Source organism: Panthera pardus, unplaced genomic scaffold (assembly GCF_024362965.1).
Source record: "Panthera pardus isolate Hobbes unplaced genomic scaffold, ASM2436296v1 HiC_scaffold_10, whole genome shotgun sequence".
NCBI classification, from domain to species: Eukaryota; Metazoa; Chordata; class Mammalia; order Carnivora; family Felidae; genus Panthera; species Panthera pardus.
Window position 1 is genome coordinate 3583076 of NW_026526655.1, and position 27987 is coordinate 3611062.

At 49.3% G+C, this 27987-nt stretch overlaps 1 protein-coding gene across 1 annotated transcript in view; it reads left to right on the top strand.

Moving 5' to 3' along the window:
- Positions 1-5809: 5809 nt before the first annotated feature.
- Positions 5810-27987, top strand: part of COL6A3 (collagen type VI alpha 3 chain) — an 80646-nt gene continuing 58468 nt past the window's right edge. The window contains exons 1-4 of the mRNA XM_053903333.1: positions 5810-6055; positions 19702-19822; positions 21334-21951; positions 27384-27986. Of these exons, the coding sequence (XP_053759308.1) occupies positions 19732-19822; positions 21334-21951; positions 27384-27986 (1312 nt within the window). The 5' untranslated portion in view covers positions 5810-6055; positions 19702-19731. The remainder of the gene's footprint in view (positions 6056-19701; positions 19823-21333; positions 21952-27383; position 27987) is intronic.

The window sequence follows — 27987 nt, forward strand, 5'->3', positions numbered from 1 at the left end:
GGTTGGGTGGGGCTGAATGTGGAGCATCAGACGTTTACGGCCTGGGGCAGGGACAGAAGTGGAGGCTAGAAATCAGGTAGAGGCGACTGTGGTTGAGAGAGCCCTGGTTCCTGGAGGGTCGGCGCTAGACCTGTCCCGATGTCGCCCTGCACAACTGCCGCGCGGTCCGTAGGCGAGGAAACTGGGCAGCAGAAAGCTGAGCTGACTGGTCCAGACCCGTGGGGCGTTAGCGGCACAGAAGGCACTAGGGCGTCATTCTCACTTCCCGCTATGCCGCTCGAGGAGGCTTGCGACCGGCTCGGGGTGGACGGAGGAAGCCCAGCTACCGTCCGGCTGTGGGGTCAGTGGAAACCTCAAATCCTCGTCTTTAGTTGGTCTCACCATCCTTCTTCTCTTGAAAGAATACAGCTGCGTCTCTGGAGCATTTGACGTTAAGCTGCCTCTGGAACCTCACGCACCCCCTGTCCGAGAAAGTCAACTCCAGCCCCGTGGGCAAATCTGAGCATCTAACTACAGGCGCTTGCCCTGAGCTTCGAAAGTGCAAGCTGTGCAGGCAAGCCGGGAAGCCTGGACACTCTCCCTCCATCCACCCTGAGTCCCTTCTAGGAATCTGATTTTTATCTTTAAAAAAAAATTTTTTTAAATGTTTATTTATCCTTTTGAAAGAGAAAGAGTGTGAGCGGGGGGAGGGGCAGAGAGCGAGAAGACACAGAATCCGAAGCAGCTCCAGGCTCTGAGCTGTCAGCACAGATCCTGACGTGGGGCTCGAACCCACGAACTGCATGATCGTGACCTGAGCCAAAGCCGGACGCTCAACCGACTGAGCCACCCAGGAGCCCCCTGATTTTTATGTTAAAGGCAGAAATGCCTGTTAACTTTCCTTTGTGTCCTTTTTCAGTGCTTTCTAAGCATTGGCAAGAGCAGCATTTAATGCGCAGGACTGTCTGTCCTCAGGAATGTTCACTTCTCTGGCCGGGGAAGAGGTGCTCCCAGGAGAGTTTTGACCGGAAATGCTCGTCGACTGTGTGCCCTGACCCCCCACCAAGGAAGATGCAACTATTTGCCCCTCTAGTTGATGTCTTTGCGGAGGTGCATGTGGAGCCGATGACAACGTGATCATCCTTTCATTTTAGGGATCTCGTGATCTTAAGATCAGGGCAAATTATGCCCAAGTGGGACTCCGCCTATAATGCTGTAGTCTTCCTGTCTGCTTGTTGTTCGCTGAATCTATTGATGCTTCTTGGGAAGATCCTTTTGGTCTCAAGCAATATCCTTGGGGCTGAGGAGTTGAGGGCGTGGGCTGTGACCCAGAAAAGGCCTTTGCAAGTGTGGAAGGCAGTGAGGCACCTTGTGACTTGCCAGGGGATCAGGAGCTCATCTCTCAACCGGGGACAAAGGTCACGGTGATGGGCTTCTCTCAATTCCCCAGGTGTTAGCCCAACCCGTTTCTTTAAAAAAAATTTTTTTAAGTTTATTTATTTTTGACAGAGAGAGAGAGAGAGAGAGAGAGAGGGAGTGTGAGCCTGGGAGGGGCAGAGGGAGAGAGGGAGACACAGAACCCGAAGCAGCTTCCCGGCTCTGAGCGGTCAGCACAGAGCCCGACATGGGGCTCCAACCCACAAACCGTGAGATCATGACCTGAGTTGAAGTTGGACGCTTAACGGACTGAGTCCCCCAGGCACCCCAGCCCATCACGTTTCTGAACATTCCCACAAACTAAATGGGTCTCCATGTCAACTGAGATACGGCATTTACCACCTCAGGGTCATGTCCGTTGTGTTATTTACACTTTCTTCTCCATCGGCATGGACTTACTACGTTGAATTAAAATGGTTTTTGAGGGGAAATCATTTCACATTAAAAAAAGAAAAGAATTACGATTCTACTTAAGGGCATTCTTCCACATTATATTATCGCATAGATGCGATGGTGCGATTCATTATAATAGTCTGGACCTCTGGGCAGATTTTACGTGTTTGCTGGTTTGATGGGGACTGCAAACGGCAGATGGAACCGATCAGAAGAAATGCCACGGGAGAGGTACCAAAAGAACAGTAAGAGAGGCCGTCTTTTCAAGAGAAGAGGCTCAAAGCCCGAGAGGCAACCAGGACCAGGAGTCCTGTGTGTGACTGAGCTGGAGACTAATTAAACACAATATGGCATCTTCAGTCCCGTGTGGGCCCAGCAGTATTTCTTCTCTGTGTCTGTCACAGGATACACATAAACACAGCTGTTGGAACTGAAAGAAACTTCAGAGCTGATGTACTAGGCCTGTACTGGTCGGGGGTCTGTACAGGGAAAAGGAGCACTTCTAGCTGTTATGGGCAGAAAGGGTTCCATTGTGGGGAAATTTGGGAGGGTCAGTGGAGTAGGCTTGGGGTTGGGCCTCCGGGAATGATTCCCAGGACTCCCTAGTCTCTCCCCTGGCCCTTTCTGGAAGGTGGGGACACAGGGGCTTCCCTGGAGAGCCTGTGTGGCCACCACCTGGGGTAGGAATGGACAGGGGTTGGGGAGGGACGTGGACACATCCTTGGCTATTGCCTGGAGGCTGGAATGTGGACTCTGTGATGCCCAGCCCAGCTGCCCCTGCACCCCCACCACCCCTTGGCACCTGGGAAGCTGGAGTTTCCTTTAGAATTCTGTCTACCCTCTACTCTGACATTTCCAGAGGAGACAGCTCCCAGCAGCCAAGGACAAGCCTCCAAAATGGGTGCAGGTGTGAGCCATTAACGGCTGACACCCGCTTTGGCTGAGGTGGGGGCCCCAGGCCACCAAGGGTCTGGAGGAGGCTCCCTAGCACCCGCACACTCTGCTTGCCAGCAGAAAGTCTCCGGTGTGCATCTCTCCATTTTTCCCACGTCACACCAGAACATCCACATGGGGAAGCCTAGCTCCCACCCAGAGCCCTAAAAACTAGCAAACCTGGGAATGGGATGTGCAGCTCTCTAACTTGTGCCGAAAGGTATGGGGAGAGGTGCCGAGGTCAGTCCAATGCGACCTTCGGTGGGAAACTGAACTGAGAGCTTCTGTGGCTTATGAGGTCCCTCAGGTGGCCGGGGCCCAAGACCCTCGATGTTTGGGTCAGTGCTGACATTTGAGATGGTTTCCTCCTGGGACGAGGTGGGGGAGAGCAACTTAGACATTTCCGTGACAATCATAAATCCCAGTGATTAAGGGAGAAAAAAAAAAAAAACAACCCATAGGAGCCTGGGTTGAGTTGCCACCACCTGCCACCAGCTTCTAGAAGTTTCTCTAGTCACAAGCGGTGTTGGAAAGGGTCTAGATCACCTGAAAGTAATGTAACCTTGCGTGTCAACTATGCCTCAATAAAAAAAAACAAGAACAAAAAAACCCCCACTAATTCATAAGACCAAGCAATATTTGAAAGGAAATGGTCGTATTCTTTAAAAAAAATTTTTTTAATGTTTTTATTTATTTTTGAGACAGAGAGAGACAGACCGCGAGCAGGGGAGGGGCAGAGAGAGAGGGAGACACAGAATCCAAAGCAGGCTCTGGGCTCCGAGCTGTCGGCACAGAGCCCCACGCGGGGCTCGAACTCACGAACCGGGAGATCATGAGATGAGCTGCAGTGGGACGCTTACCCTACTGAGTCCCCCCCAGGCGCTCCGGAAGTAGTTGCATTCTTAATTGCAAAGAGAGAGTGCTGAAAGGGAACATCTAGGACAGGCTTGTCCGGTTAACCTCTGCGGGGCCACACTGCTTGGGACAGGAAGTCTTAATCTGAGGTTGCCTTATTTGCAGCAGGTGATGGCCTTGGACCCAGGGTTCCCCCCAGTGCTGAACTTGCGGACACCAACCAATGAAGTGCAGCCAATGTCCCCGCAGCAAGGGGCCCGGTCCGCGGCTACCCTGTGCTGTGGGGTTGCAGGTGGGAGCACCGGCGTCCCACGGGTAATGCGGTGGCCACGCTGAGCCTCTGCTCATTTCTTCTTCATCTACAGGCGCCGGGCAGGGAATTGCCACAACCCAGGCCCCCATCTCTGTCCCCTAGGCTGACATTCTGCCCGCTGAACCTTAAGCTGCGGAGGAGAGAGGCTGGCTGTGTGCATGGAGGTCTCTGTTCTTGGATGCCCTGCGGAAGATTTCCATGAGGATCTGGGCTGGAATACAGGCAGCCAGAAGGAAAGTAGCAATTGCACAGCTGTTTAGGAAGGACAGTACACTCTCAAGGTGGGAGAGAGGGCAGGTCCAGAAGTGGCCACTGCCCTGAGGCTACAGGGGTCTTTTCTTTTTATGGAGGTGGGGGCCTTGGGCCACAGGATGGAGTGATGTCTACTGGGGGCTCCTGCCAATCATGAGGGAGAGTTTTGGACCCTACAAGGTTTGCACTGCCTCCCTCCCGGCAGCCTTCCCCCACGGAGGAGGCAGACTGAAATACAAATGCGTTATAATGAACCTCGGGGGTCACCCTGGGGCAGAAGTTCAAGAGGTGAGCACAGGTTTTGCACCTGGTCAAAACTCCTGGTCTGTGGAGTTTTGGTCTGTGGCTCCTGGTCTGCCAGCCCCCTGGGGTGTTACAAGCCTCAAGGCCACGATGTTGAAAGCCACAAAGGCAAGATGTTGTACCCTCAGGCTTGTAAAGTGTCGCCCTGGGTATCACAGCCCAGGCCTCCCAGCTCCTGTCTAAGCTGCCTACTCTAAGAGGGGACAGGCTTGGTTTCCAACTGTCTCCCCCTCTTCCCTACATTTAAAGGGGATAATCTGTGGAGGAGTTAATGATATCTTTACACTCGGCTGGACGAAGATCTCAAAGTCATAAGTATCTGTTAGACGTTTCTTCATCTTTCCCGTTAATCTCACAAAGAGCCCCATGATGCAGAGCAGGGGAGGCTTGGGGGTGTTGGAGGCCAGGGTTTGGGCTAAGCCCTGCTCTGGCCCCCAGGGTTTTCTCACCTATAAAAGGAGGCCCTAATCTCGCCTGACAACAAGAAAAAATAACAAATATCTATTTAAAGGTGGGGGGTGGTGGTGATGTTTGAGATAAGGGAGGTAATGTGTATTAAAGTGTAGTGAAATGTGCAAGGGGCGGCTGGGTGGAGGGTGGTGATGTTGGGGTAACCCAGATAATGTGTATCAAAGTGTAGTGAAACGTGCAAAGCCTGGCAAGTTGTTTCTCAAGAATTTTCTTGCAGCTCTGAGCAAGGAAAGCGCTCTGTGTCCCCTTGGATGTGTCCTAGAGTGGCACCATCGGCCGCAGAGTCAGAACCATTATGTGGAGAACTTTTAAAAAAGAAGTCGTCCCATTTTCTTGCCTTTTCACTGGCGAACAGAGCTTTGCTCAGCAGAAGGCCGGGGGCGGGGGGGGGGGGTGGGGGGGAGATGTTGATTGCTGGGTTTTCTATTTGAAAGGGACGTTATTAGGAGAAGTCCCGATTCAGAAACTTCAAGGAGAAACGGGAGGGCGTGGTGAGGGTGGAGGGGGGAGATTGCATTTCCTGTTTGCCTTCCAGATGGTGTTGGAAAACACTGCAGGAAAACCATGGATACCCACGGAAAAAAAAAAAAAAATTCCAAAACTCATTCTCTTTGCCACCAGGGGCCCAGCCCTAAAGGTGACGAGTGCAAGAGGTGGATTTCTTTTCAAGAGTCGGCGTTTGCGGGAGTCCAGCTAGAGGCTTGTAGGGTGAAGACAGCGTTGGGAGGGCAACATCAGCCTGCAGCAGGGGCCAGAAGCAACAGAGCTCAGAGAGTCTGGTTTTCATTTACAGTTGGGTCAGGCCCGCGGTGGGGAGGGGGAGAGGAGGGGTCGGGAGGAGGGGAGGGGAGGAGGAGGGGGAGGAGGAGGAGCTGGAGAGAGCCCTGACTGTATCCCTGGATCGGGTCCAGTTCGGAGCTCAGTCTTCCACTGAGGGCCGCCGAGTTCTCCCGCACTCCAGCCTCCAGCGAGGACCCGGAGGGCTTTTTCCTCCTCCGCCCGGAGCCCCTCTCCGGCAGAAAGGAGAGCAGACGCAGTGAGCGGGAGAAACATGCGTCAGATTCGACCATAAGTGAACGCGGGAGCCCAGGGACACACACGTCTTCAGGTTCGCTCAGGGTGAGTGCCATTGCCCCTCTGCTTTCCCGAGTCTGCGGGCAAGAAGGAAATGCTTTAAACCCGGGGATCGTCTCCAGGAGGCTCTCCCGTTCGCTTGAGTCCGTTTTCTGGACGCCTTCTCCGTCTCTGGAAGATTCTGCTGAGTTGCCTTTCTGGCTTGGTGGCCCCTGGGTTTCTCCAGCTTGGGTAGGGCCGCCGCTTGCCCGCGAGCTCTTGGGCTGCCGTCGGGTGGCGCCGCGGGCTTTCTCTGCCTGTCCCTCGCCAGCCCCGACTGTGGTGGTGCCGGGCTTGCTGCCGTCTGTTTTTGACGGCACTCGGTGGGGACCTGCTCTGTTTTTTTTCTTCTTTATTTAATTAATTAATTATTTATCTTTAGCATGGAATTTATCGTCAGATTGGTTTCCATACAGCACCCAGTGCTCTGTGAGCAGACGTGTCTCGGCTAGAGGATTCAAGAGCTACCTGTTGAGCAGCTCTCTGGGGAGATTCTCTCTGAATTCTCCCAGCTGGGGGTGTCGGGGGCGGCGGGGGGGGGCTTTCTGCCCGGGGCCTGGCGTGGGCGGGGGCTGGTGGAGCACATCTGTGGCCTTCAGGGGTGACGTTGGTGCCCAGGCTCGGGGCGAGTCAAGAGTTCTCCAGCCGGTGCCGCCGGGCCGACCTCTTTTGAGGAACCTGAGGTCACTATTGCAGTCTTTACCCTCGGGGGTTGCAGAGAGGAGCTGCCGAGGTCGAGGTCGGAGGAGGAGAAAGCGTTTGGTGTCTGGGCTGCGTGCCCACTGGATAAGGCAGGCCTCCGGGGGCTGTGGGCCCGGCCCGTGGTGCCCACATGTGCTGCGGGGGCCAGACTGGGACGCCCAGAGGCCTGTTCCCTGGCCGGGAGGGCGGGACGTGGGTCCTCGCTCGCCCACGATGGAAAGTGTCTCCTGAGAGCTGCCAGCCAGCTTTGGGGACCTGTTTCAAGAGCCTGGTGTGTTAGAAAGTGGGCCGGGGTTGAAGCATGGGTGGGGTCCCTGGGCAGGCCCAGGGGAATACTGGGTCTGGGGTGGGGGGAGTGTAGAACAAAAATCAGCAGCTCACAGCCTAGCCCCAGGAGCAAACTTAGAGGCTGGTCCGGACACCCAGACTGGCCTGAGTGTAGGGCTGTGTCCTGCACCCAGAGGGAGCACAGGGGTGCTGACCCGTGCCCGCCCCTCCTTGCCCTGCACACAGCTATCCCCACACGAGAGCTGTAGGATCCGAGAGCCGCAAAGGTGCTCGGAGCTCATGTGGGCAGATTTTTCCCCTGCCTGGGATCCCCCAACCTCCCAGGGCATCCATTCTTAACAGTTGCGAAGCCTGAACAGAAATGGCTTCAAAAACCAAACATTCTTTGTTCCTGACCAGCGTTCTATTGGAAAGCAGTTGGCTGTTGGACAGTGTACCAGAACTTCTGAGTTCTCTGCTGGGCGAAAGGTAATGGCAGAGATTCTTGGTTGGAAGCCACTGAGGTGTGGCCCGCTGGTTTTAAAGATGCAGAAGCAGGGGCGGGGGCCCTGAGGTGCCAAATTATTGCTTGCAGAGGCCACAGAGCCAGTACGTGGTTGAGATGGTGGGCAAAAGCATCACCATTTCAGGAAAGCCGATGTCCGGGCAATGGAGGATCCCAGACTCACTTAACATCTGAACTGGAACGGGCTCTTTGATTTGTTTTCCCCAGAGGATAGTGTCCTTCTGTCCTGTTCTGTTCTAAGTAATGGGACAATGGGTTTAGGCCCCCTAAGGCTCTCCCAGCCCAGCGGAGGGAGAAGGAGGTGCTAGGAGCTGGCAGGGACGTTGGCCGTACGACCTGAGAGCCTGAGGAGGCCTCCTTCATTCAGGTCACCTCTGGGGCTGGGGCCCAGAGGGGTGGGAACTGTATTTTACTTGGTTCTTAATGTGGGCTCGTTGCTGAGGGTGAAGGCACAGGGATGGGGAGGTGAGGGGCTTTTGTAGGAACTCTGTATAGGAATGGCCGTGTGATCTTGACCGTCTTTGTGGAGGCAAGGGATTGTATTGCCGTGAGGCTGAGTTTTCTCTTTTCCTACTCCAGCAGGGAGACAGCCATTAAGAAGACACTGGGTGGAGAACAAGACCTGGGAGGGAATGGCACACAGCAAGGTGGGGAGGTGTGGTCGTCCTGCTTTTTTCTTAGGGGGGAATTGGAGGGTGTGGCCGGGGAAACCTCTAGACGGTTAGCCTGTGGCCCAGGCTCTTCCATTTCCTGGGAGGAAGTGTGCCCCTCTCCACCATGCCGTGGCTGTCCACTGATGGCCTGTATGGCAAATGTCCAAACGAGGGGTCGTAAGGACCTGTTTGATACCAAATCTTTCTGAACAGAAAGGTCTTTTCTTTCTGCACCTCCCTTTATAACAAAGTGTTTAGCATTCATACATCTGACTCTGTCCTCAGGAGCCCCTTTTGTCCTTTTTTTGTTGCTTAGAACCTAACACGTCACTGGTGATAAAGCAGGAGGAAACATCTCTAATCGATGATCAGTGATTGATTCCTACGAGGCTCCCCCTCCGACCGTAGTTTGGGGTTAGGAGGCCACAGAGGCCACCGCTGTATGCCAGCTTGAAACCAGTCTTCTGTCCGTTTTGAGAGTCGGAGAGGGTTCCCGCCCTGGGAGCTTGCTCAGCGTGTTTGGACAACCGGATGAAGTATGGTCCCTCCCAGTAGCCTGTACCACCCGCCACTGTTATGTGAAATTCCACATTTAGGGTTTAAAAGTCACCGACCAGCCACAGATTCTGCCCCGTGAGACCGTCTCGCAAGGCATGCTGATGGCCTCAACCCACACTTGTGTTTGACCATTGGTTTTGTCACTGTTCTCTTTGGAACAACCTGAGGATCTGTTATCTTTTGGAGAAGAATCCCAGGCTGTTTCCCCATCTGAGTGGGACACGGTGAGGCGGTCCCTTAGGGTTTATGTGCCACGGCTGCATAAACATCCACTGCCGGAGGCGTGACCTGACATTAAAAAAAAAAAAAAAAATCCTATTAGTAGCTCTAGCCGAGCAAACGAAAGCCTGACATAATTCAAATTTTAAAGCAGGGAAGCATCAAAAAGTTCCTGTACATTCAGACAGCTTTGAGCGAGACAAGGACGGTTCTCTTCATTCCCCACACTTCCAGACATGGCTTCTGTCTTTCCAGTGTGAAAATTCTGGAAGGTTCTATGCTTTAAAGAAAAGATGCTCTTGGCTCTCTCTGCAGCATGGGCAATGGCCCCTGACACCTTACACTCAGCACACACTGTGTCCTGATTAACGAAGGGGGGGATCTCTTCATGATGTTAATCTTTGGAAGCACAGTTTTCAACACCTTCTGGTCTCCTGGGTCTGTTCTGGGAGGAAGACGAAATCCTGGCTTAGCACATTCACCCGGGTGTAGCCTTTCCTGAAAATGCAGTGTGGTTTTCTTTCCTCTAGAGGGCGGTGTATCTTTCCGAGCCCCAGAAAAATCTCGCAAGGGGTGGGAGTCCTTCAGGGTGGGGTTTCTGGGTTTGCAAGGGTTGATAGACATCTCAACAGGGTTCATGGGTAACTTTACACTGTTTAAACACGTATATTTTTAAATGTGCCCGTAATATCTGAAGTAGATATAAATTTAGAATTTTATTTTATTTTATTTTTCTGTGCTCAGGTATTGAAGTGAGATTATGCGTTGAAACGAGGCATTCTGTACTCTAAAATAATTTCATTACAAGGGCACTAACCATGTAAGAACTTACAAAGGAAACATTTTACCCACATCTCCTAAGAAAAGTTTAAATTAACAGTAAGTTGTTTCAGAACCCAAGTTAATTTGCATGTTCATGCCTTAATGTGTCCACATAGAATTTTTGAACGTAAAACAGGCAGTAATAACGTTAAGGTAGTAAACTGATCCAGTAACTCTCAGACTTCTCATTATCCGCCCTTTGCTGTTTCCCCCCAAAGGGTGACTTGGTTGAACATATTTTAAAAAATGCACACAGACTACGATAATTATGAACGTCCCATTTTAAATCTTGGTTAATAAAAAAAACCATATATTACTGACTCTCAGACTTCTCGTTTGCCGAGCTATCCACTGTTAGGATCCCGAAGGACAGGATCCCAGCTCCGAGAGGAGGAACCTAACCTTGTACTCTGTCCATCTGTTCTCCTATTCATTCAAGCTGGATAAGCCTTGCTGTGCTCATGGCATGGAGCTTTGGGGTTGAGGGAGGGCACAAGGGTGAGTGAGACATAGACCCTGCCCTCTGGTTGGCAAATATGTGATTGCCATTGGGCTATTTTAAATATCAAAAAATTGGGCATCTGGGTGGCTCAGTAGGTTAAGCACCCGACTTCGGCTCGGGTCATGATCGCACAGTCCGTGAGTTCGAGCCCCGCGTAGGGCTCTGTGCCTACAGCTTGGAGCCTGGAGCCTGCTTCAGATTCTCTGTCTCCTTCTCTCTCTGTCCCTCCCCCGCTCGCACTGTGTCTCTCTCGAAAATAAAAACATAAAAAAATTAAAAAATAAATAAATATCAAAAAATTACCACCCTGGTGGATACTTTCTCCACACCCTTGATATTTCAGATGAAGGAATGGGGCACAGAGAGGTGAATTACTGGTCTGAGGTCACAGTGCTAATAGTCGAGCGAAATCAGAATTTCTGGGCGCCCCTGCCCACGGAGATGCACGCCCGTCAGCAGGTGTCCGGGACCAGGAATATCCAGGGAGTAAAAGTCGTTAGAGAATATTCTAGAGCGTCATGTGAAGAAAGGCACTTCCTCCCATTGACCCGTCTTCCGTGGAGTAGCATATTATCACAAGTTTAGTTGGCAGAGGGGTAATTGTTACTTTAAAAAAAATCTGGGAAGAAAAAGGAGAGGAGAAAAGTAAGACAAACATGTAAAGTCCTGCCAAACCCTTTCCCAAAGGCAAATTATTAATCTTTTGGAGGGGTCTGGCTGCGTCTAGCATAGCATAATCCCTGCCGTCCTCCTGAATTTGAAGACTCAGGAAATAACCGGGAAACATTTGCGGGTTAACAGCGGCCAGGGGAAAGCACAGTAGGAAATGGTTCGGTAACATTGCCCCAGTGTGTGCTGTACATTTAGTTTTCATGGACCCAGAGCATCGAGAGTTGGCCGCTGGACGGAAGAGCCCCCCGGGTGAGTTTAATTTGAAAATTAAAAATCGAACAACAGCTGGAGATGACTCAGGTCTCAAGGGAAGCCATTCCAGGAAACTGGTTTTTCTCTTCTGGAATCTTCATCAGTTGATTCAGCAGCCCGGGGCCAGCCGCCAGAGCAAGCGCCAGCTCAGCTGAGGCCCACAGATTGCCCAATGTGTCCCTGGGGGACTCTGTGTTTCTCGTGGGGGCAGCAGGATCCCCATCACTGGTCCCGCCCAGGGAAACAGAGGAGAGGAAATAGTCTCCGAACCTTGTCTGTCAGAGCATCGGCAGTTAGCCTTATTTTACGCCTAAGATAAGTGAGCCTGGAGAGATCAGCTGATCATTACTGATAGAGAGGAAAGGAAGTAGGAGTTTTCCAGGCTCTTACACTAAATCTGGTGTTGAGGATGTCCTATCAGACGTCTCAGCTTAAGGTTTTAAAAAGTCTATTTTAAGTGACTTTCTCTTCTAGACTTGATCGTGAGTCGGAGTAGAAAACAAACAATGTTGAACTTTTCCTTTCAATCTGAGAGCGCTTTAGCCACTTCGAATAACCCAGCAACGGAACGCCATGGGTTTGGAGAGGCCAGTAGCCCCAGAAGTCCGTGGCCAAGAAAGGAAGAGGCGGATGGAACCCGGCACCACGCTTCACGGGGCTGGAATGAGATGGGTGTTTGTGCAATTTCTTCTGAAGCAATTTCTAAGGCATTCTCTTCCTTAATGTTAAATCCAACCTAGTCTCTGCTCAGCGTTTATAATTAGCAGTATAAGTGGAGAAGTCTCGTCTGGCTGCCTTCTATGTTTGCACGGTGGTGCCTAGCTCTCCCATCTACAGCAGATGTAGAACCTTCTGCTTCACGGTTATTGCCTTGGACCCTAGGAATATGTCTTCAAATACATTTCCAAGTATCTGGCACTTAATCTGAAGGATCTTCAAGCTGCCTTTATGGGGGGAAGGGCGCGAACCCTGACGGCGCTCAGCACATGCTTGCACGTGACCTCCATGAGGGAGGAGGCTGCTTGCAAGGGGATGTCCAAACCCCCTCCTGCTTCCTTTCTTGCTCTGTTTAGAATTCTTTAAATATTTTTTCAAGTTTATTTTTGAGAGACAGAGAACGAGTGGGGGAGGGGCAGAGAGAGAGGGAGACACAGAGTCTGAAGCAGGCTCCAGGCTCCGAGCTGTCAGCACAGAGCCCGACGCGGGCCTCGAACCCTCGAACCATGAGATCGTGACCTGGAGCCGAAGCTGGTCGCCCAGCCGACTGAGCCACCCAGGCGCCCCTGTCTTGCTCTGTTTAAACACAGGAGCTGCGGAACGGGTGTCGTTTTACTTGATTTTGCCAGGAGGGGCCAAACATCAAAGATCTTGGGTTGGCTCTTCAGCGTCTGGCAAGGACACCGTGGGTGGCAGTGAGGCCAGGCCAAAACACATAATCAGAAGAGTTAAAATTTTGCTATCACAGGAAACATGTTCAGAGCCTGGGTCAACCAGATAATTGTTTGCAGACGTGGATGCGTGGCTGATAATTCTCTTCTCTGGTGCATTTTCATAGAATGGAAAGAAGAGGTTCAAGAGGTTGTAAAATAAACAGTGAAAAAAAACCACCTCCTGAGTTAGAGGGGCCTTCTTAGCGTTCTCCAAATCGCTTGAGGAACCCCCAAAGCTCTTTCAAATGGCAGGCATATAGTAAATTCTATCCTCTTCCTTCTCTGGGAACCTAATGAATCCTTTCAGTTTTCTCCCTGGGGACAAAGGATGGGGACTCCTTTCCCAGGATTCAGGCAAGAAGGGAAGGGGAGTAAGGGAAAGAGAGAGAACCAGGGTGGCAGCCAGCTCAAGGTCCCTGGGGTTTCCTGAAGTGTGAGTCACAGCAGATAGGACGCACTCCCGCCCCCGTGTCCTACACTGCTGTAGCTCCCCTGTGAAACGGGGACACCAGGAGTTAACAGAAGTCCTAGGACTCGGTAGGAGCACCAGCCTGATTTTAGAAAGCGGTAGTCGGAGAGGACAGGATAAATGCCCTCAAAATGGAGCCTCTGGAACTCTGGAAGTATTTAAGCCTTTGTTTCAAAATGATTTCCTTGTGTGCATGTGTGTGTCTCTTTCTTAAAAAAGCTTTCCAGACATGGAAAATGAAACAGCTTTTGAGTAGACTTAATGAAAACTAATTTCATGGGGTTGCTAAATAGCTCGGGAGAGTCTTTGGAGTATGACCGAATACGACTGCAAGTTGGAGGGCCGGGGAAAGCAATCTTTGTAATAAGAGCTATCTTTTTAAGTTTCAAACGGGCAGCTACACAAAGGAAAAAGGCACCTGGAATCCTTTTCAGAATGAGGCGGAGTGAAAAAAGGAATTACTAATGCCCAATGGAAAGATGAGAGTGAAAACTTAATGAAATTCTGTTATTGAATCTGTTGCCCTTTGGACACAGACTCTGTGACCCAAAGGAGCACCTCACTCCACCCAACCCAAGGGGCTCAAGCAGCCGGTTGGGACTTTTTTTCATATTTAAAAGAATGGCGACAGTCAAATGGATTCTGTCGACACAGAATCTGTCACCAGAGAAGTCTATTTTTGACCCCAAAGGGATGGGGAGTTTCCTTGAGATCTGGGCCGGGCCTGGCTCAGTCTCTCCGGGTTTCCTGGGGTCCTTTCCATGGGCTTTGTGAATGTGGACTTTGGTTAGGATTCTGGGTCTGTCTTGTATCCATGTGGCTACTTGGGCACATCGCTTTGCCTCGCCTGGTTTTAGTTTCCCAGCTATAAAATGGGGTCAGGGTAGGGGGGAAGCAGCCACTGGGCCATTGGGAGGAGGGCGTGAAATCCTACCGTGAGACAGACGCACAGTAAACCTTACTTGTGCTCTCTTGTCTCCATTTCCTGGGGGGGTGGGGAGAGGCTGGCGCAGAGGAGGGTGGGTAATGAGGGCGTGGCTGCCTCCTTCCCCCTCGTTGAAATGAGCAAGCTCGGTGATCACCGGGGGAGACGACGTTTGATGTCTTTCAAGAACTTCAGTTTTAAAAATTGGGACTCCGTGGCATGTTAAATAGAATAGATTTAATTGCAAACGAAAATATTAACGAATATTCAACAGCTGGGCCAGGAACACTTGAGCCACGAGACTGGCTCCCAAGCGTGATGGCAAGAAAAATTTTCCCACCTGGGAATTCAGCTCAGCCAAGCCACGTGAGCTCATCAGTCACGAGCGGAGCTTGGATAACTCCTTATCGTGGCACAAGCATCGTCTCCAGAGTGGGAAGAGATTTTCCCTTCTGCCCTCGCTGCCCTCCTCTCCCCACCCTTCCCTTCCCTTCCCTTCCCTTCCCTTCCCTTCCCTTCCCTTCCCTTCCCTTCCCTTCCCTTCCCTTCCCTTCCCTTCCCTTCCCTCCCCTCCCCTCCCCTCCCCTCCCCTCCCCTCCCCTCCCCTCCCCTCCCCTTCTCTTCCATAACTGGGCACATTTTGGAAAAGAGAACTCCTATGCTCTGTACTTTGTGTCTCAATTGGGTAGCACTTTGTTTAGGGGGCTTCTTACCCTTAAAGATTAATATCTTGGAAATAAACATTTTTACATGTCACTTTCAACCAACTTAAAATTCCTTTTCCTTAGAGAACGGGTGAAGTAAGTAATGATTCCGGAAGATATTACAGATTTCATCTCATTTCCATTTATATGTTACGAGCTTTATCAAAGATGAGAAAATGATATTTTAGAATTTCTCAGTAGAGGGCCCACTCAGTGTTTACCATATGAGAGGACTGGTGGATTCCAAGAAGTCAGATGTGAGGCCCTGTGAGATACAGAGATGGTTAAAATGCCATTAGCAAACTGCTGACCACACAACACATCCCATGGGTCCAGGTTGCCTGCAGGGGCCTGTGGCTCACCCGTCCAGCACCCAGCAGTGGGTGGGCAGATCTTTGTCTCACGTCCTGTTTTTCTCGGCATCCATTACACAGTCTAGTGCTTTCCAACGAGGCCCTGTGATATTCTCTCGCTCTAATTCTTGAACAGAAGTACTCCTTAGAATGTTGCATCTTGTGCATGGATCAAATCTTTCAAACCATTGAGCTGGACTCCCCAGAAGATTTGCATCAAAATTTTTTGTGGAAACGGTACTGCTTACACTTTAGGGGGGAGGTAGAATGGATGCTTTTAGAGCCACACGCGAATGTGGATCCTACATGTACACAGATAGGGTTTTGTACACATTTGTGGGAGGTTGACAGACCCGTGGATCCCATATTTAAAAAAAAGTTCTCGACCAATTGTAATATTACAGGTTTTTTTTTTTTTTTTGAAAGGACTTGATATTTTTGGAAAGAATCCAGTAAAATTTAAATAGTGTGGACAATTTTCCTACAAAACAGTTTTCTAGTAGGATGCTTACTGCCTATAGGAAAATCCGGTGTTTGCTGTAATCAGAGGACTCACGAATAGCATGTGTACAATGTACTTTTACATTGTTCTGAAGCGTGTATTCTCAATTTATTGAGAACACACATACACAAATGACAGACATTGCGTTTACTTCCTCCCCCTGCCCCCAAAACTCAGGAATAGGCCCAGCAGAGTGTGGGGGAGGGAAAGTATGGCTGGATGGAAAGATCTGGAAGATTCCCAGGGTGGAGCATGGGCTTGAGGGATCTCTAGAGTGCGGAGGCGGTGATGCTGGGGCTGTGTTAGAGGGTCATCCTCAGTGGAGAAAACAGACCGACCAGCCAAGCAGTGCCTGTGGGGACTGTCCTGAGCACCAGCCAGGACTCAACTGGGACTTGGGGACATCGTGGAACCAAAGCACGGGGCACTGGGGACTGCCCTTCTCGGTTGTATCGATCCGTGTCTAACGTGTGTTCACCGTTTCAAGCCAAGGTGGTTGGGCTGTGCCTTTGAAATGTTGCCATTCTCACCACTCGCTGTCACCTTCTTGTAAGAGAGAAAGATGTCCTCTTGATGACTGGCTTTCCGATCATCGTTAGAACATGTCCTTGGCAGCGTTGATACCTTTCCAAGAGAAAGCTGGATCGACAGGTGGTTCTATTTTAGCTGCCGAGAATGTCTTCAGGCTCTCAGAATTGGAATCACAGGGTGGTCTCATCACAGGTGATACTTTTTGTGGACTTTCCTTGGAAATGCAAAGGCACAGAGGATCTTGGAATCTCCTCTCTTGTTTATGGTTTTATCTTTCTCGAGTCCTCCAACTTTTGGCAGGCTGGCCTAGGGCCCACGCTCTGTGTCTTGCTGTTTGTTCCTCCCAGCTGGGCCACAAGATTTGGACTCCAGCTTCTCCCTCTGGGCCTGACCCCTGGCAGGCACGACCGTGGGCCTGAGCTCTGGTTTTCTTTGTGCCCCCTGCACCCACGTGCTTAGGTGGCAGACTGCATAAGGGGCTGTCTCTTTGTTCTCCTTGGCCCTCGATGCTGTCTCGCTGAGCAGTTCAGCCAGACATTGGTCCTCTGCCAAGGCCACGTCACTAATCAGTCAGACTTCCCTCTGGTATCGTGAGTTGTGTTGTTCTGTACGACAGCATTGACAATACCAGACCGTCCTTAACGTTGGCTTCATTAGCAATGTGGGGAAGGCGGAGCTCCTGCCTTGCACAGGGGACAGCTGTGAAGAGAATCTCTGGGCCCATGGAGTGCCTAGGGGCAAGAGGAAGGTCACGCTAGAAAGGTCAAGCAGGTGCCAAAGCTTAGGGCTTAGGTGGAGCTGATTTCATAGCTCAGCTGGGACTTAGGGCAAAGATGATTTTCGCACCAGGTCTCAGTGTTACATCAGATTTTTTTTTTTTTTAAGTTTAGAGAGAGACAGAGTGTAAGCTGGGGAGAGGAGTAGAGGGAGAGAGAGAATGCCAAGCAGGCTCCATGCTTAGCACAGAGCCGGATGTGGGGCTCAATCCCACGAACTGTGAGATCATGCCCTGGGCCGAAACAGGAGTCAGATGCTTAACCGAATGAGCCAGCCAGGAGCCCCTGTTACCTGTTTCTAATAGTTGGCTGTGTCCCGTAAGTGGAGTCTCGCGGTATGTGTCTTTTTGGAACTGGCTCATTTCATTTATCCTAGCGTCCTCAGGGTTCATCCACGTTGTCGGGATATGATAGGATTCCCTTCTTTTTAAAGGCCGCATGAGATTTCACTGTATGCGTCCATCGTCTTTATCCGTATCCATTCACCCATCGATGGGCATTCATGTTGTTTCCACCGCTTGGCTATTGTGACTCATGCTGCAGTGAATTGGGGTGTTGATGTATTTCTTTGCAATCCTGTTTCATTTATTTTGGCTATATGCCCAGAAGTGAGATTGCTAGGTTATACAGTAATTCTGTTTTTGATTTTTTGAGGAACCTCCATGTATTTTTCTCTAGTGGCTGCATTGTTTTACATTCCCACCAACAGGGCACAAATGTTCCAATTTTTCTGCCTCCTCATCGATAATTATTGTTTACTATTTTTTTTTCATAGCCGTCATTCTAATGGGTGTGAGGTGATAGCTCATTGTGGTTTTGATTTATTTGCATTTCTCTGATGATTAATGATGTTGAGTATCTTTTCACATGCTTAACGGCCGTTTGTGTATCTTCTTTGGAGAAATGTCTGCTCAAGCCCTTTTCCCATTTTTATTTATTTTTATTTTACTTATTTATTTTTATTTATTCTTTTGAGAGAGAGAGTGGGGGAGGGGCAGAGGGAGAGACGGATTCTTAAGCAGGTTCCATGCTCAGTGCAGATCCTGACGCGGGGCTGGATCCCACGACCCTGGGATTGTGGCCTTAGCCGAAATCAAGAGTCAAGACGCTCAACCCGCAGAGCCACCGAGGCGCCCCTGGCCCTCTTCCCATTTTTAAGTCAGATTATTTTGTTGTTGTTGAGTTGTGGGAGTTCTTTATATATTCTGGATTTGAACCCTCATCAGATACATGGTTTGTGAATATTTTCTCCCATTCTGCAGGTTGCCCCTTTCACTCTGTTGGTGGTTTCCTCTGCCGCACAGACGTTTTATACATTTGCTCCAATCCCATTTGTCTGTTCTTGCTTTTGTAGCCTGTGCTGTTGGTGTCAAAACCAAGAAATCATTGCCAAATCCACCATCATGCGGACTTTTCTATTTTCTTCTAGGAGTTTTATAGTTTCAGGTCTTACATTTCGATCTCTGACCCCATTTTGGGTTCCCTTTTGTGAGTATTATAAGGGAAGCGTCTAATTTTGTTCTTTTGCACGTGGAGATGCACTTTTCGCAGCACCATTTGTTGAAGAGACTATTCTCTCTTACTGTGTCACCTGAACACCCTTATGAAGGATCATTTGGCCATATAAGTGAGGTGAGGGACACTTCTGGCATCTCTGTTTTATTCTATCGGCCTACATGCCTGTCTTTATTCTATTACCATACTGTCGTGATTACCGTAGCTTTGTAATATGTTTTGAAATCAGGAAACGTGACGCCTCCAGCTATATTTTTCTTTCTTAGTTTCTCAAGATCACTGTGGCTCTCTGGCTCTTTTGAACTTCCAAATGATTTTAGGATGTTTCCCCCCGGATTTCTACAAAAAAGGCCATTGGAATTTTGACAGAGGAGGGTGCCTTCTGGTGTCGGGTGAGGAGAGGGTTTTGTTTGCGGGGCAAAGATCTGCCCATCTGAACATGAGCGTGGCTGGTTGGAAGTCACGCTTGCGGCCACCAGCTGGTGCGTGGGGACGGGAGACCATGCCACCAGGCGGCCCGCCCTCAGGTCTGGCTTCACAGGCTTGTTAATTCAATGGCCCTGGGCTTCTTTCATTCTGAGATTGGTGGTTGGCACACAGCAGGATTTTGCTGGGAAAAAAGTGCTAAACGGGAACAAGGGCGGGGCGCCTGGGTGGCTCAGTCGGTTAAGCGTCGACTTCAGCTCAGGTCATGATCTCACAGTCCGTGAGTTCGAGCCCCGCGTCGGGCTCTGTGCCGACAGCTCAGCACATGCTCTGTCTCTGTCTCAAAAATAAATAAAAACATTAAAAAAAATAAAAAAAAAAAGCAACAGGAACGAGGGCAAGATTTGCAGTGGTCCCAGAGGCCATGGCCGTGTTGGCACACGCTCTGATTTGGGCAAAGCCCATTCTCTCCATGAACTGAAGATTTCCTGGGGGATTCTTTCAGACACGATCTACAGTTAAGCTGGGTGTCGCAGACCCACCACTTTCTGCGTCCACAAATACCTTTACCCTTGACTCTCTCTCTCTCCCTCTCTCTTTCTCTGCCATTTTCTGGGTGACATGCTGTTGTGGCCTGCCTCAGTCTGAGAGGAATGAAGGTTTAATTACCCATTTTGTTTGGTTTTGTTTTAGGTATGACCAAAGGAGTACAATCACGGGATTCAAAGATTTTCACTGACTGTGTAGTCAGCACTCCTTTTCGTAGAAGGGCTAAATCCTTGGTGCGTTGGTTTGTAATCTGAGCACCAGAACTGATCATTTTGCCTCCACCCTCTTTTCTTGTTTAGGTTCCCACTTGGTGCTTAGACACGTTCAAAATGAGGAAACATCGACATTTGCCCTTGGTGGCCACCTTTTGCCTCTTTCTCTCAGGCTTTTCTCTTACCCGTGCCCAACAGCAGCAAGCAGGTAAGATCCAGAAACACTTCTTACTTTTATTCAGAGGAAGGTGCTCTCTGATGTTTTGATCTTAGACCTCGTGAGCTTGAGCCAGAACTTAGATGTGACGTAGGGGATGGTGGGGCCCTTTGTCTCAGGATGTTCGTTCAACGCACAGACTTCTCCAGATGCTCTGTATCCAGTGAGAGATGGCCTACTTTTACTAACCCTTGGGTTGATATCTTGGAGTTGGTTCGCAAGTGGTTTGTTTTCACACTGGGTATGAGCGAACATTTGTGTCACAGGCATTTCACCAAAATGAAGGGCTTTTCCGCACTCCTGGCCCTGGTTTGATCTCACGGCACCTAAAACCAGGACGAGACAATTATTGAGAGTAAGCATTATTTTCCTTGAAAACAAAACACCCAGATCACCCTCTTTGTGTAATTCTGGATACAAAAAGACAGTTTTCATCTAGAATCAAGTCTGGAAAAAAAACATTTCCCCAAATGATGAAAAAAAAAAAAAAAGGATCCAAATGAACCCTCTTAAGAATTTGCTTGCAGAGTTTTGGAAAACTTAGAAATGCTTCACGCACTATGAGTTTGGAGGGATGGCCTTGAGTCTCTCTCTCCTTTGCCTGGAGAGTTGGGTCTTGGGCAGGGATTCTCCCACTGGACGTGGTGGTCCTTAGATGGTGGGAGGTGAATGCCACCTCAAGGAAAGGGGAGCATTGCTTGGGGCATCAGGGCAGCCTGAGGTAAGTAGAGTCTGGGAGCTGGCTGTGTGCAGCCAGCCTGGCCCACAGCCGCAGAAGGGCCCTCCTCGGGCACCCCCTGCCTGGCGCCCTGAGCTTCCTGCTCCCACTGTCTTTGAGAAAGATAAATAATATCCCACATCTGCAAAGACTCTTCTGGCCCTGAAAAATATATAGTGACTAGTTAGGGTGCCTTTCTTCATGCCAAAAAGTCTGGGAACAATGAGACCTTTCCTTTCTCTCCACTTATTGAAGTCTTCACGTAAGGAAGACATACTTGCCATGTGTATTTTTCTGGCAAAGTACGCCAAGCATCGGACGCTAGTTAACGTAAAGCGGCCATTTTCACTGTTCCTTCTTCTCGAGGCCCCGTTTCAGAGCCAAATATGAAGAAGGAATTTTTAAAATGGCGGTTGGTTATCTCTGATGGAGTAGCCTGGTCTCATCAGGTGGGTGTCGGGGCTCAAACTGTCACAGAGAATCACGCTTGAGTTAAAAGACACGCCAGGGAATGTTTTCTCCCCCATTCTGGAGCCTTCTACTGGTTCATGGATGGGGTTCATTGCATATGGAAGTTGGGCCAAGGGTTGCTGACCAACAGCTGTCCCTGTGCCCAGGTCCCTGCCCCTCAGGTAAAGTCCTCCCGCCTGCCCGTAGTGCAAGCGAGGTGCGGGCCACTCAGCTAACAGCACAGCGTAAGCCGAGTTAGGTTAGGAAGGCTTTGCGCCGATAGGAAGTAATTGCCGAACAGGAGAAAAATCTAAACCAATGTCTTTTTTTAAAGATGTCAAAAATGGTGCCGCTGCCGATATAATATTTCTAGTGGATTCCTCTTGGAGCATTGGAAAGGAACATTTCCAACTTGTTCGAGAGTTTCTATATGATGTTATAAAATCTTTAGCTGTGGGAGAAAATGATTTCCATTTTGCTCTGGTCCAGTTCAACGGCAACCCACATACCGAGTTCCTGTTAAATACGTACCGTACTAATCAAGAAGTCCTCTCCCACATTTCCAACATGTCTTATATTGGGGGAAGCAATCAGACTGGAAAAGGATTAGAATACGTAATGCAGAATCACCTCACTGAGGCTGCTGGAAGCCGGGCCAGTGACGGAGTCCCTCAGGTTATTGTAGTGTTGACCAGTGGACACTCGGACGACGGCCTTGCTCTGCCTTCAGCGGAACTTAAGTCTGCTGATGTTAACGTGTTTGCAATTGGAGTTGAGGATTCAGATGAAGGAGCGTTAAGAGAAATAGCGAGCGAACCGCTCAATATGCATGTGTTCAACCTAGAGAATTTTACCTCACTTCACGACATAGTAGGAAGCTTAGTGTCCTGTGTGCAGTCATCCGTGGCTCCAGAAGGGGCTGGAGGCACAGAGACCCTTAAAGACATCACAGGTAATGGCACCATTGCCAAGCTGCTGCCTGCCTCGCTGTTCTTTGGAGATAAGCTTGGCAACTGCTGGCATTAAAGCGACACTGTGGCTAAAAGATGGGGGGGTGGGTGGGGCGGGACCGGGAAGAGATGGCTGTTCACAGGTGTAAAAACAAAGGTTTGACCACGCTGTGTCGCCTTCTTCTAAGGTAGCACTTTCACCTGCCTCCAGGAGGGTGTTTTCTGAAACAATTAAATTTTATTTTATTTAAAAAAGTGCTTTTTTTTAAAGTTGACTTGTTTTGAGAGAGAGAGAGAGACAAATCGAGCAGGGGAAGGGCAGAGAGAGAGAGAGAGAGAGGGAGAGAGAGAATCCCAAGCAGGCCCTGCACTGTCCGCCCAGAGTCCGACGTGGGGCTTGAACTCAACGACTGTGAGATCATGACCTGAGTCGAAACCAAGAGTCGGACGCTTAATTGACTGAGCCACCCAGGCACCCGGAAACAGTTAGATTTTAACTCTCAAAAACCCCATTCTCATATTATGACCCCACGGGAAGGACTTCTATGATCCTTAGCCAAGGAAGCCTCAGCGTGGCCAGGCGGGCAGCTCACAAAGATCCCTCGCATCTGTTATTGAGACAGAGAACCCGTGTCCTGGAGAGAGAGCACCGTGTTGTGAACGCACGGCAGGGCTTGCAAAGAGAGAGTGATGGAGGGGCAGGAGGATCTTCTTGGGAAGGAAATCCAGAATGGTGGCAAGTGAGTTCCTGCAGCAGCCCACGAGGGGGTCCTGCCCAGTGGGGAGGAGGGGGACGAGCCCACGGGGGCCGGGAGGGGGAGGAGTCCTAGAGACCGCTGGTCATGGGACCTGGGGGACGCTGCCACCACAGCGTATGGAGGGAGACCAAGGGCACATCGTGGGGGTGCAGTAGTTTTGCGAGATGCTCACGGGGTGGCCCTCACGTGCGTAGGGCAGGGTGGACAGGGGGCCGCTGGGGACCTGGGAGGCCGGTGCTCAGGAAGCTTAGCCACATAGACGTTAAAGTCTCTGGAGAGGAGCACAGGTGTGCCGTGTGGCTGCAGGCTGAGCGGGATATAAGGGAAACCCAAGGAAGGTTGCAGGTCCCTTCAGTGCGCTTAGCTGGGGAGGCGGGTGATTGTCTGAATGCAAGGGGGTGGAGGGGACAGGCAGCCTCCGCACCGGCCCCAGGAGGTGATCACAGGAGCAGGATTCACAGCCCGCTTTTCTCCTACGCTTTCAAAAGTGGTTGCCCCCCAGAGGGCTCAAAAACAGGAGGCGGGAGGCAGGGTGACATGTTGGATGGGGCAGGGAGAAGCAAGACTGGGGATTTTGAGACATAAATTGGCCAATCTAACTTTTTAGTGTCTATTTATTTTTGAGAGACAGAGAGCACGAGCTGGGGAGGGGCGGAGAGAGAGGGAGACACGGAACCCGAAGTGGGCTCCGGGCTCCGAGCTGTCAGCACAGAGCCCGACGTGGGGTTTGAACCCACGGACCACGCGATCATGACCTGTGCCGAAGTGGGACGCTTAACCGACTGAGCCCCCCAGGCGCCCCTATATCGGTCAATCTAAAGGGCCACACGGGAGGGGCTTGTGGAAAGACAGAAGGGGCACGTGGAGTCTGGAGAAAGGGAGGGCTTTCTGGACTGCAGTCAGGATAACGGGGGAATTGTAGGTAAACGGTATGGACGTTTTTGTAACAGATTTTTGTAACAGATTCAGAAAGCAGGGGTTAGGGAACAATATGACTAGAGGTCAGGAGAAGGAACCAGTCGTCCTGGGCAGGCAGAGCTTGGATGGGAGAAGGGTTTCAGAACTAACCACCCACAAGGCGTGTCGGGAGGCTGTTCATAACATGGTCCGCCCAGTGGTTGCCCATGATTTCAACTCTGACAGCGGTGGGAATGCTAATGTCCTGCCAGAGGCTCTGCTTCTGACAGAGGAGCGGGTGACAGTCTGGATTCTGCCCGTTTAACCCCAAAAAGCGTTCTGTGCTACAAGTGACATGCCTCACCCGTGTTTCATGATACATGTGTTGATCCTGCCAGATTATAGGAGAAGAAGGTGGGACCCCCCCCCCCACCCCCAGAGCATCCCAAACCAAAATCTCCGGGGAGCAAGGGGATGCTGTGAGGCTGCCTATACTGACTTTTCACCGATCATCACATTTCTGAATATAGGGATGATAAGTGATCCATGTCAGAAGGGTGAAGGGGTCCGTGGAGACACAGGACATCTTTTCTTTATTGCTGTTTTGGCCAAGTGAGGGAAAAGAGCGGACGAGTTTGCTTTTATGTTTAAATGAACAATCGTATTCTTCCATGAATGCTAAATGAGCCTTTCAACATGGTACGTTTCCACACAGATGAAAAAAAACCTTTGTTTTTATGCCAAGAAAGCATCTCTGTCTTCTAGTGTCCAAGCCACTAGCAGCTCCGTGGTGGAAAATTAATCCGTTTATGTTGTCTTTTCTGATTAACTTCACTCTGCAATTCCTCCAGTATCACCTACCATTGCATGTTCCGCAGCATAAACGTAAAATAATAATAATCCTCTGCTTCCAGAGGGCATTCTAGAGATTGCTAGTGAGTTAGGGCCATTTCTTCCCATTACCTGTCCACTGGGTAACTCTTCCCCATAGAGTGTTCTTGACCGTAATCTATGGTGTGTATAAAACGTTAATGGTCCTGTTCTAAATGAACTCTACTCACGTAATCAGTCTCTGAAGGTGGTGTTCTTTAAAAATCTCTTTGTCATCCTTTTACAAATGCACAGCACTAAAATGCAAGAGCTGTGCTCTGAAGTGAAAGCCCAAAGTGGTCTGTATTCGGTGAGGATTTCAGTGTGAGCCTTCTCTTCTTTGCAAAAGATGAACATTTAAAGCACTCACGGAATCGATCTACAGTTTTGTGTTTGCAGAGGAAACACACATACGATCTCTTTAATTTTTCTTAAAAAAAAAAAAAAAAGGAAGCATCCCACGAGCTGAGGAAGGCATTGTGCCCACATCAGTGTGCTCCAGAAAAGAATGTTTCCAACAGTGTTGAAGGAGCCTGACTTTTCCATGGACACGGTGAAAGTTTCCTATGGAAAATGCCCCAGAAGGGTGTGTGTGATGCGTGAGCCACGAAAGCGGAAAACCAGGCAACTTCACGTTGTAAATTTTAGTTAGAGCTGATTATCCTTAGACTTAAAGCTGGTCATCGGTACGCCTTGCTGTACACAAGAACCCACAGCTCTTGTGTCTGTTTGAGGCTTCAGCTCACCCGGATAACACAGCATGCCAATGTGTGTCCCATCATTGTGTGCGTAAGAGGACAATGTTGTTTTTTCAGTGATGACAAATTATCCAACATTTTTCTATGACCCGCAGCAGTTCAGCCTTTAGGAGGAGAAGGGGTCAAGGGTTTTCCCACAGGGTTTCTCTTAATTTGTACACTATTATAAATTGCAGCCAAAAAAGATAATGTAATAAATTAAGTAAAAATTAATAAACGAATAAGGAATGGGTCATCCTATGTATTAGGTTATCGTTTCTCTCTTCCTGAGGACCCTAGGCTCCTAGCTAATCCTTCTTTTATTGGTATGCACATCTTTTACGGTCTCTCAGGGTCATTGGTTCACGCCAGGGAGAGGTTGAGGGATACAGTGGTGTGATGGACAGAGCCTACGGCTCATATGATGATGCGGGCCATTTCTATGGCACTGCACCCTCCCAAAGTCCTTCAGGAATCTTATGTTTTGGATAAAGAAAAAGCAGATGCGTTGGGATTCTTAGCAGATGCGTTGGGATTCTCTTATTTCATACTTTTGTGTGACACTTGTTAAAAACACAAGATCTTATTATCCAAATTTTATCCTTCTCATTAACCCTCATGTTTCCAAGCTATTATCTTTCCCTGTGCAAGGGATTCACCTGCAAGAACGTTGTCAGGGATTGTGTGTGAGGGGAGGAAGAGTTCTTCTGATTCAGGCAACCTCTGGCTCAGCTTTCATATGAGGGAACTTGAGTAAGAACATAGTTTCACTGTAGCGGAATTCTTTAATTTTATGAGATAAGATTTGTATCCTGTTTCCACAGTGAAAATGGGAGCAACTTTTTCTGGCACAAGGAAAAATTAATTTTAAACATAAAATGTTCACTGTCATGAGAAAGATCAGAACTCATGGTCTTACATACAATGTTGTGATTATATCCCAAATATAGCTTCCTAAAAATCTCAGAATATAAATATCACATATGCTCACATACAGTCTTTTCCTGTTCCTAACACACACTTAAGTTATTAAAAAACATTCACCAGAATAATTTTTCTTTTCCTCTAGTTTTAAATCAGTCCAATTTAAATTTTCTAGTGGAGCCTTTGAAATATTTCACTCAGGTTTATAGATTATTAATTGTTACTCCTTACCCAATGCTTCTGTGAAGTCCCCATTTTCCATAGTGGGATGGAAGTTTCTAGTTTGCCATTGTAAGGAGGAAAGAGGCCAAGGTCCCCGTTTTTTTGTCCATCTGTACGACCCCAGAACTAATTCTGATCCAGGGTTTATTAGAGGCTCATGGTCTCGCTAGGCAGTCAGTTTAGGACGTCATAAAAATAAGGTTGGATAATTATGTCATGACTGGTTTCATATCACTCTGCTTAACATTGTTCTGCATTATGTGATTGAATACAGAGGCAATAGCAAAAGTACGTGAACAAAACATCTAGCCTAATCCCAGACCTGCATGTGAGTTCCACGTAACTCAATGTCGTATGAGAAGATCAAACCAAACATTTATCAGATATTTTTAAGATTAAAACTTGAAGTGTAGCTTGAGTTCTTCCTTTCAAATTCACAAAGTTGCGTGCAGGCCGCCATCTTGGTTTTTAAAGAGAAGAAACAGTAGTCATTCCAGGAATCAGGTGTTCAACATGCTGGGATGATAAGTCACCAAACCCTGACTCTGAGCTTCTGTTTCGTAGCTGTGGATTTGGGCAAAGAAAATTCCTATAAGCACTTGAGGATTATGAGAGAAACATCCAAAAATTAGAAATCATGTTTGGACCTCCTGTAGGTATGGTAACGCACAATTCCACGTAACAACGTTTCCCTCCAAATTTAGTAGAAATTTCTGGAATACGTACTCATGATTCTTCCCCCAGAAAAGTGAATATGATGTTTTGAATTGTAACTAAAAAGATGGTACAAATGAACATTTGATATAAATGTTCCTATTTTACGCCATCGTTCCCGAGGAGTTGCCTCTTATCCATTCAGAATGCAGAACTAAAAGAGAATTTCACATTCCTTAATCAACATGTGTTTTGTTTGTCTGTATTTCGTGTTTCTTATTGGTTTCCAAAGAAACATGTCAGAACACTGAACAATGCATGTGGTCACTTGTTCTAACGCTTTCACATTTTTTGCATTTCTTTCTTTTAAAGCACAAGACTCTGCTGACATTATTTTCCTTATTGATGGATCAAACAACACCGGAAGTGTCCATTTTGCAGTCATTCGCGACTTCCTTGTAAATCTCCTTGAGAGACTCTCGGTTGGAACTCAGCAGATCCGAGTGGGGGTGGTCCAGTATAGCGATGAGCCCAGAACCATGTTCTCCTTGGACACCTACTCCACCAAGGTGCAGGTTCTGGATGCAGTGAAAGCCCTTGCGTTCACTGGTGGGGAGCTGGCCAATATCGGCCTGGCCCTGGATTTCGTGGTGGAGAACCACTTCACCCAGGCAGGGGGCAGCCGAGTGGAGGAAGGGGTTCCCCAGGTGCTGGTCCTCATAAGCGCCGGGCCTTCTAGTGACGAGATCCGCGACGGGGTCATAGCACTGAAACAGGCTAGCGTGTTCTCGTTTGGCCTCGGAACCCAGGCCGCCTCCAGGGCAGAGCTTCAGCACATAGCTACCAGTGACAACTTGGTGTTTACTGTCCCGGAATTCCGTAGCTTTGGGGACCTCCAGGAGCAATTACTGCTGTACATTGTTGGCGTGGCCCAAAGGCGCATTGTCTTACAACCGCCAACCATTGTCACAGAAGG